This window comes from Eumetopias jubatus, unplaced genomic scaffold (genome assembly GCF_037043125.1).
Source record: "Eumetopias jubatus isolate StellerSeaLion01/CBP00866 unplaced genomic scaffold, mEumJub1_p1.0 scaffold_1, whole genome shotgun sequence".
Classification (NCBI taxonomy): domain Eukaryota; kingdom Metazoa; phylum Chordata; class Mammalia; order Carnivora; family Otariidae; genus Eumetopias; species Eumetopias jubatus.
The window spans coordinates 106380063-106390459 of NW_028274807.1; the positions used below are offsets into that span (position 1 = coordinate 106380063).

Below are 10397 nucleotides of genomic sequence, written 5' to 3' on the forward strand. Positions count from 1 at the left end.
TTTCTTTGACTTGAGACTATTCTCCTTGGGTCCTTCCTCCATGTACCCCAAATGTAGGCACAACAGCTTACAAGAGTTTCAGATAAATCACTCTGGCCATAAATAGTAAATGTATTTCACAGAACATTTCTAGAAACCTTATCTTGTTCTACTTTTTAAATGTTGATTTTTAAAATAGTGGCTTAGATTTGGAAATATCTATTTTATTCCTGCCTTGAAAAGGGAATGGAAAAAGGGAAGTTCAGGCATTTTGAAGTTTGTAGTCCAACAACCTGTTAGTCTACAGGCATCAATGGCTAAATAAATTGATTCAATTGCTAAATTAATTTTTGTATGGTATGCTTTTGGAATTAGAGATATAAAAATGGGGACAGCTCAGAGCACACTGGGATGCTTTGATAAATAGAATGTATTCAGTGATCTCTATGCTACCATGCAGTCTCTACAAAAGAAGTATTCTATACTTGGACCATTTTGTCACAACAGTTTTTTATTTCTAGTTAATTTTTATTACCATTTAATGAAAATAGTTATTTTAGGCTTTATTTTCACAATAATTGTCCTTGCAAAATTGTCTTTCATTCCTAAGAATTTTTTTTTTTTTTTGTAACGATTATAGGGAATAAGCACTCTTAAAGTTCGGGACTCGGAATGCTGTTGCTCAGTACCTTTTGCCTTATAACACAGATTTGTGAACTCTTTCTGCTCTGCATTATTTGAAGCTGAGTGTGAGAAAAGAACAGAAATTAAATCTACAGAGCTTTGTCTTGCACTTACCTATTTTCTTTTTTTTTTTTTTTACCTATTTTCTTTTAAATGTGCCATTTTCTCCTGATAATGTCTTCCTTACTCAGACAAGGGGCTCACACCCCCACTGCCAGACTAAGCTCTCATTCAACAAATTCACACCATTCAGCTGTCCACTCTTCAAACAAGCAAAACACATTTCCCTCCTTCACGCCTAAGTTTTCAAGGTAAAGGAAGCGGGGGGGGGGGAACAGATGGCCAAGTCTTTTTTTTTGTTGCTGTTTTGGAAAGGGGCCTTTCCTGCAATCTTCCAACTCCTCTGATTTTCACTTAAGACAAATCTGAATGCCACACTCCTTGTACCTGTCAGCTCTGGAGCGCCTACAGCCTCCTTCGTGGGGCAGAGCGGGGGTTGGGGGGCAGTTCTGAATCCCCATCCCGGGAGCATTATTTGCCATTTTCACCAAGTTCCTGCTCTTTGGGGTTACACCTTCTGAAGGGTCAATCATCCACAAAACAATGAGAGCTGCTGAGATCGCCAGCAGCGCGGACAAAGCAAGAGACCTCGCACGGGCTCTGACGAGTGGCGGCTGGCAAAGCCGGCGCTGCGGGGGTCGGAGGCTTACCTGTGGGGCATGCCGGTGGTGCAGGCGCTCGTGTGCTCGCCCGACAGCTCGTACAGTTTGAGGTACCAGTTCATCTCCACCTCGCGCACCAGAGCCAGTTGCCGCGCCCTGAGCTGGCTTTGCCCCGAGGGGCTGAGGCTGCTGTCTTTCCCATTTTCAGGGGCTTTCTTGGGAGATTTGTCTTTGCCCCCTATGGAAAGCCCAGACTGTTTCCTTAACTTGGCGTGCTCTTCTGCTGTCTGACTCCCCGCCGCTCCGGTGCGGGCGGCCAGCATCCTGGCGGTTCGTGTCTGTCTATCAGAGGAGACTCTAAGTCACTGTCATCCAAGTAATTTGAATTGATTTTTCTGCTTCTGTCTCCCTCCTCTTCCCTGTCCTCCCTCCATCCCCTTAACCTTATCCTGCCACAGACCTGTAATTGAGCCAGGTCTGTGGCTGGGGAGGAAAGGTTATCTCTAACTTTCCTGAGGAAGCGCTAAGGAGGTCACTACCTGTGATATCTTCCAACATGGGAATTTTAAAAAAACCTAACAATTTTGGAATGTTGAAGTATGTGGTGCTATTTCTTCTTGGAAGCTTGGATTGAATTCATGTAAAAAAATCTGAACCTTAGATCATTAAGGTTGGTAAATTATATTTGGTCATCATGTTAGAGTTATATTTTTAAAAAATGACACCTAGAGGTTCATTAGCCATTCTTAATTAGAGTCCCTTTAGAGTTTTAAGAGTTTGATGTGAATTTCTTCAAATAAGCTTAACAATGTCAATGCGGGGGGGGGGGGGGCGGGGATCATTCCTTTTGTGTAAGCCTTAAAATAATGTTTAACTTATTTCATAATCCTCTGGGAGAGGGAGACTTTTTGAATGTCAGGGAACCATGTAACATACATCAAACATTCTTTCATTCCCAAAGAAGAATGTTAAGCCCACCATGACTGCTTCAGTAACTGACCCTCTCAGAACCTCTGAAGGATAGAAGGCCTGAGAAGCACTTTACAATTGAGGAGACCGAGGCTGAAGTTGGAGTGCCAAAACTATTAGACTGAAAGAAAGTGTTAAGAACCTGTGTGTGCAGATGTGGATGTGGGGATGTCTGTGCCCAGGGCCCGTGAACACCAGCCCTGAAGAAGAAAAGAAAGAAGGAAAGAAAGTTCAGTTAATGGCCCTTGTGCTTAAGCCCCATGGGACTGACCCACACATGCCCACCGATCTGTCCTAACTCAAGGGATGATGATGTTAGTGCCCATGTAGGTGTTTACCATAAAGTTGTTTGATGACCCATTAAACCCAGGCATCCACCAACCAACATCAGTCCCTCTAGCAACTGCCGCAGTGTCGGCTGCATGTGAAGAACTTGAGAAAGTTTGTGAATTTCTCTATCCATGCAAGACCATAAATTAAAAATCTGAGAGGAATAGTGAAATTTTATGGCCTCTGAGAATGACAGGAGAGAAAGTAGGAAAGACAAGGTTCTTCTTAAAAAGTTAACTCTTCTGGAAATCATATAGATGCCTTTGAGGATCCCTAGGGCTACTAATTAATCAAAGCCAAGAATGAGGGGACAGCAAATCACACCACGCGGACTCTCCCATATTTATGTAAAACTGTTTAGAGTAATTAGGATTAGAACTATGACCACAAAGCAATGTGTCACCTGAAACATGGAGCAAAGGGCAAGGGGGCAGCTGCCAGCAAGTACCAGGGTCGGCTCCACCCGACATGGAGGAGGCTGAGGAACGTGGAGCACCAGCAGCGGCAGCCTCCCCAATTCCTCTCCCTGCCCCTCATCCCTTGAGTTATCAAAGAGCTCTAACAACAACAGTATCCACAGCAACAGACTTCTCCAAGTGTGGACTCTGAGGACAGCCTCCCTAGTTTGATATTGTTGGTCATGTGTCCATAGGAGGCTCTGGAGTAGAACTGGGGAGGGGAGCTATGTTCATCCAGCCAAAGGGGTCTCACAACTCCCCTGGCATGCCTTTCTTAGGAGGCAGTGCTGTTGTGTTTAGGAGCTCTGCTCTAAAGTCAGACCGCTTGGGTTTGAATCCTAACTCCATCACTTACCAGCAATATGATCTCAGGCAAATTACTTAACCTCACTATGTTTTTACCTTCCTCATCTATAAAGAGAAATAATTATCTACTTGTGGCAGTTTTAAAAACATAGCCCTCATTCTTTGTTATGGTTGAATAATACTGCATTGTCTATACACACCACAATTTCTTTGTCCATTCATCCATCAATGGACATGTAGGTTGTTTCCATATCTTGGCTATTTTAAATAATGCTGCAATGAACATATCTTTTCAAGTTCCTGTTTTTGTTTTCTTTGAATTAATACCCAGAAGTGGAATTACTAGGTCGTATGATAGTTCTACTTTTAATATTTTTTAGGAAATAAACTAAGTGTCCACCAGTGGATGAATGGATAAAGAAATTGTGCTTATACACATACACAGACACATATGCAAAAGAATACTATTCAGCCATAAAAAAGAAAGAAAGCTTGTAATTTGTGACAACATGGATGGACACTGAGAGCATTATGCTAAGTGAAATAAGTCAGACAGAGAAAGACAAATACCACATGATCTCTCTTATATGTGGAACCTAAAAATAGAGAAGAAAAAGAAAAGAAAAGAAAGCTCACAGATACAGAGATCAGATCGGTGGTTGCCAGGGGTAGGGTGTTTGGGTGAGAGAAATAATTTTTTTAATGCAATCTCACTATATTTTTTTAACCAATGTGTGTGTATATATCTATATCTATACAAATCTTGGATTCATTCTTTTATTGAGTCATTATAATTTTTTAATTTCTACCTAGGAAGTCCCCAACAGAGACTAAGCACTATACAATACTGAAGGAGAATGAACAAGGCTGAACCTTACCGTATTGAGCTAGGAAAAATTCACATGCTAATGAAAAAAAAGAAGAAGCCAGGTAACTTAAGGAAGGATACTACAGTACAACAGTAAGTGTATACCATAGTGATTTCCCCAGTCCTTCCCCCAAAAGGCCTTTCTCAAGTAAAATATTCTGAAGCCGGGTAACATAGAAGTTTTTGAGGGAGGGAGGGAGGGAGAGAGGAAGGGAGGGAGGGAGGGAGGCAAGAAGAAAGTAGGGCTGAGTCAGGAAGGGAAAATCATGCCCAGCCTGGGCACAAGCTAAAGCTCGTTGTCCACAGGCACTCAGGAAAGGAAGAGGATGGAACTCCAGGGGCGCAAAAGAAAAAAAAAATAACAAAATAAAATAAAAAGACAAAAAGAAGATAAACCTCAGATAAAATGAAGAAAAAAGTCTTGACTTAGAAAAAAAAAGGGCACATGAAATAATATTAGAAACAAAATGCTACAGAAATAGCAGTATTTAAAATTAATAAGAAAAATAAATGCATGGCTCTCAAATTCTTTGACACCCCTTTCATTGACGGGTGGGGTCTATTTTCCTTCCGCTGACTCTGGGTGGGCTTGTGACTGCTTTGATCAGTAGAATATAGTGGAAGTGATGCTACATCAGAAAGCCATATGGCTTTCACCTACCACCATTGGGATATTCATCTCAGGGAAAGCAGCTGCCTTATAAGGAATCTGACTGCCTTGAGATCAGTCTCACCGCCATCATGGCGCCATCTCACTCTCATCATGGTGATGAGAGTCACACAGAGGTGCTCTGATCAGTAGCGCCCACTGAGCTCCCAGATAACAGCCAACATCAACTACCGACTTGGTGAGCAAGCCAACTTGAGCATCCACACACAGTCGGTCCTTCAGGTGACTGCAGTCCCAGCCAACACCTGATTGCAACTGTATAGGACACCCCATGTGAGAACGGCCCACCCAAGCCCTTCCCAAATTCCTAGCCCACAAAATTGTGAGATAAATAAAATGATTGCTTTACTACCACCATTAAGTTTGGGGTTATTTATTGTGCAGTAATAGTAACCAGGACATTACTCATACCCTTATGATAAATATTTCACAAAATATGTGTGAAATACTGTGTCTGGCATATATTAACATTTAATAAGTATTAATACTTATTCTCCAGGTTAGATACTATTACAGCACTAGGATTCAAACTTTCTGCTTATGTTTCCCTTTTAAAATTTTGAAAAACTATCATCTTAAACATTTTTAAATGTATAACAATTGTCATCATAAAGTTAAATAGTGGCCAAAGATGCCATGTCCAGCATACCGTAAGTATGGCAGCTTTAAAAATAAAGTGTTTACATCACTATCTCAAATGTATCCAATGGAATTTAAATCCCATGGCTATTTGATATCTATCATCGTCCTTTTAAAAAATTCATGAACACACTCTTCTTTAGCAGTTGGAAATTCTACATTCTTCCTTTTTCTTCCTGAACTTGTTTTTCTAGTACATTTTCTCACCCAGAATTTTATTCTGATGTAAAATATTTGTATGCTTGAAAATATTTTACAGATGACCTTATCAAATAATTCTCTGGAAGAAAAACATGAATATAAATAAAAATATTAAAATTTTTATTTTCTATATCCATAAGACTCTAAGTGTTATAAAATGTCCTAGGGATTGAGTTATCATGATAACTATTGTTGGACATAGCTGATCAAAATTAGATTTCTAAATTTTGAAAAATTATTGCTTAACATGAGAAGTAAAATTTTATTGAAAACATGTCTTTTAATGACACGGATGGGGTTGAATTTTTTTTTTCTGAATTAGGTCAAGTATCCATAAAGTAATATTCTTCATTGGTAGAATGAGATAAGATTCAATATCAATTCTATTCTCTTTTTTTCCCCCATTTTTGAAGACATGTTCTGAGAACTTTGTTCATATAAACAAGTTAATGGAAATGAAAGGGGTTTTTTAAATTAGAGTAAAAATTATTCAGTTCTTTAAATGTCTTCTTGGGTATATACAAAAAATCACAATGAAGTGTCCTTTAACAATGATATGTTAATGATCCATCCAGTAGCATCTCTGAGATGGAGAGCTTACAGAAGAAGATGACTGGAAGTGATACACACAGATTTATGTATGAAGAGGATCACTCTAGCTGCTTTGCTAGAACAGACTGTAGGGAGTCGGGGAAGCAGACAGAGGGCGATTAGGAGGTTTTTGCAATGAGATGAGATGACGGCAGTGTTGCGGGGTGAATACACTGAGTGAATAGTGGCGGTTATAAAGTCATAAGACTCTGTGTACATATTTTGAAGATGAGAAGAACAGAATTTCCTGGTGGGTTGGTGGCAGGAAAGCAGTATAAAAGAGTGATGGGAGGGGCACCTGGGTGGCTCAGTCCGTTAAGCCTCCAACTCTTGATTTCCGTTCAGGGTTCAGGTCGTGATCTCAGAGTCATGAGACATAGCCCCATGTTGGGCTCCCCACTCAGCAGGGAGTCTGCTTGAGATTCTCTCTGTCCCTCTGCCCCCCCATAAATAAACAGATCCTAAAAAAAAAAAAAAAAAGAATGATGGGAAGAATTTTGTCTTGTGCTCCTTGCTTAGACTGAGCAGATGCAGGAGAATAGAGTTTGCTGGGCGCAAGTGGGCATAGTTTTTGTATTTACTCACATGTTCACCTTTTTTTTATGCCCTTGGCTTCTTCCTGAAGATCCAGGTTTCCATTTACTTTCATTTCCTACAGTCAGAACTTCCCTGAACAGTTCTTCTAGGTCTGCTACCAAGAAATTCTCTTTTATCTGAAAATACCTTATTTCACCTTCCTTCTTAAAAGGTATCCATCCTGAGTTTTTTCATCTTCCATCACTTTAAAAATGTTCTTGCCTTGTTTTCTGGCCTCTATATTTCCTGATGAGAAGTCAGTGGTCGTCATTTTCCCTTGTCTGCAGGGTGTTGGATTTTGCTAGCCATTTTCCATATTTTCTTTCTCCTTGGTTCTGGTCAGTGTGACTATATGTGCTCCAGTTTCCTTTGTCCTTATACTGCATGGGTTTGATGAGCTTCTTGAATCTATAAACTTCTGTCTTTCACCAAATTTAAGATCGTTTTGCCCATTGTTTCTACAAAGTGTCTCTCCCCTTCTCTGGAGCAGCAATAACACGTGTATTAGACCTTTTGAAATTGTTCATCGTGTCCCTGAGGTTCTGTGCATTTTTTTCACTCTTGTTCCCCTCTTCTTTGGATTGGATGGTTTAATCGATAACTCCTTAAGCTCACTTTTTCATTTCTATGCTAAGTGCATCCTGTAACTCTTTAATTTCAGATAATACATTATCCAGTTCTAAAATTTTCATTTGGTTATTTTCTATATGACTCTGATGAGATTTCTTAACTTTTCATTCACGGCCAGCTTATTGTCCCTTACCTCACTGAGCATAGTTCTAAGCGCTGACTTAAAAATACTTATCTGGTAAGTGTGTAAGACTGTTGAATCACAGACCTGTACCTCTGAAACAAATAATACATTATATGTTAAAAAAAAAAAAGAAGAAGAAGATAGTAGGAAGGAAAAAATGAAGGGGGGGAATTCGGAGAGGGAGACAAACCATGAGAGACTATGGACTCTGAGAAACAAACTGAGGGTTTTAGAGGGGAGGGGGTGGGGGGATGGGTTAGCCTGGTGATGGGTATTAAAGAGGGCACGTATTGAATGGAGCATTAGGTGTTATACACAAACAATGAATCATGGAACACTACATCAAAAACTAATGATACAATGTATGGTGACTAACATGACGTAATAAAAAAATACTTATCTGGTCTTTCTTTCTCTAATCATTCTAAAGTTTTAGCCAGTCTACACACACACACACACACACACACACACACACGTGACAGGTAAGTTTCCCAAAACAGAAAAACAAACAAACAGAGGGAGGGGCAAGAGAAACCTGCTCTAATTGTATCTCTCTCTTGCTCAAAGCCCTTCAGTATTTTCTTTATGCCAGAAAATAAAGTTGAAACTCATCAAATTGATCTTAAAGGCCAATCACCATCTATCTCCAGTCCACCTTTTCAATGTCATGTGTAGTTGCCTCGCTGCACAAAGGATGTGTTCCGACTAGATTGCTTACCCGCCCCCCCACCCAGTTCCCCTAAAGTGTCTGTTGCTTCACACCACCACATTTGCATCACTCCTTTCCCTTTCTCCCTATCAGTAAAGCTTTCTGCCCACCCATTTCCCAATTTCCGCACTGACATTCCAGGCAGTCATAAAGCCTCCTCTGACCCCTACAGCCTGCAGGGAGAGCCTCCTTTCCTACTCTTCTCATCCCTATCAGCTGAATTAGTGGGGACACACTGTTATGAGAAGTTTACTACTGACTTGGACAATCCGCTCCCTTTACTATAGGTCCTGCCCCCTTTCACCTGCTCTTAGTCCCTCTCCTTTGCACCTTTGAGGTCCCACCTTTCAGGCACACCGTCAGCATCCTTCCTACCATCTTTCCCCTTCACCACTGACATCAGTTCTTGAAGGACCATGACAGGGCCAGGAACCTTAAAAAAGGTTTTGTTTTGCTTTATTTCTAGAAAATTCCATTTAATAATATTTCTAGAAAATCCCATTTAAATAATAAGAGAGAAAGCTTAGAACGTCGTCCGGAAGAGGGGAGGCATATTTGACTGCCTAAGTGTCCTTTTCCTCCTCTTTCCTCCTCTCCCTTCCCTCAGGCCAAAAACGAACGGGAGGCCCGATGATGGGAGTATTGGAGCAGACTTGATGAGGGTTGAGGTGCCGGTCCTACTTGCTCTGTGTGCAAGAAGACACCTGAGCGGGAGGGAGACAATGAATGAGGGAGGCGTTTGGCCGTGGGGGCCTGGAGGGGTGCCTTCCCCAGTCCTATGAGACTGGGACACTTTAGGCAGTGAAGACAGTATTGTTAGTAACAATCACATAGAAACAAGAGGCAACCATGGCAATGTCCCTCCGAACAGGATGTATAACCATCCCACACATACCCCCAGCATGATGTAGAACAGCAATCTCAAGGTTTCTGTAGCCGTGGTCCCTCCCACGTAAGGCACGTAAGGCACGCAGACATGACTGACGGAAGCCAGCAGCCAGGAGAGCCGGGGTCAAGACAGAGGAAATGCAAAGGGCCCTGCTGTGGACCCCATTGTGAGGGAAGGAGTCTCACCGCAGGGGACCCGAAGAGCAGGCCTGTCAGGACCAGGACCAGGATGATGATGGTACAGGCACCAGACACTCCTCCCATGGTCAAGATAAGATGGAAGGGCCCTCGAAACTTAGGTTACCCCAAGAAGGGAGGTAAGGAGACAATCTGAACCCAACTGAGCTGCCGTCCAAAAGTGACTATCTTGAATTGGCAGCATTTTTGCTCTGTTCTCAATGGAAATGAAGATTTTGTGAGCTAGACACTGAGGAATGAGGGATGTGTCTGTATTCTTGCCACGGATTTGAAAATTTTTAATTGCTCTCAATTCTCTCTCTTTTTTTAAATTTTATTTTATTATGTTATGTTAGTCACCATGCAGTACATCGTTAGTTTTTGATGTCAATTCTCATCTTAAGACGAGCCATCCTTTTATCGTTTCAGTGTCCTCTTTGTCCTCTGAACTTGGGAGAACTGGGTAGAACCCACCAGGCCATTCCCAGGGAAGTGAAACACATGCATCAGCACACAGGCAGGGCCACACACATAGGCTGTGACGGGCAGGGCACAGAGGAACGCGCGGGAGGGTGCTAACCACCAAGTCTCAACAGGGAGAACTTTGAACCAGAGCCTTTTCCAAATGAGCGCCCCTACTTCCCGTCAAGAATAACAATGACATTTATCACAACCAATACCTATGTAGTGACAGATTTGATTCGTTGTCCCATGTATTTTCATCACAGTCTCCACCCTTAGAGGAGGAGATGCAGTCCCAGAAAGCTCGCATGACTGTGTGACTTGCTCTACTTTCAGCACCTTCAAAAGACCCAAAGCCAGATGCTGTGTGTCACCAGTAATGCGGATGCAATCCAGGACCAAACTTTCTGTGCACTGAACCTCTTAAGAGGTCCATTCCTGTCACTCTCACTTTATGATATTAATAAGCACACA

At 41.7% G+C, this 10397-nt stretch overlaps 1 protein-coding gene across 2 annotated transcripts in view; it reads right to left on the minus strand.

The window, feature by feature from the left end:
- KCNAB1 (potassium voltage-gated channel subfamily A regulatory beta subunit 1) overlaps positions 1 to 1648 on the minus strand; it is a 393964-nt gene extending 392316 nt beyond the window's left edge. For both annotated transcript variants that reach the window (XM_028103061.2, XM_028103058.2), the window contains exon 1: positions 1374 to 1648. In XM_028103061.2, coding sequence (XP_027958862.1) covers positions 1374 to 1648 — 275 coding nt within the window. The remainder of the gene's footprint in view (positions 1 to 1373) is intronic.
- Between the last annotated feature and the right edge of the window lie 8749 nt (positions 1649 to 10397).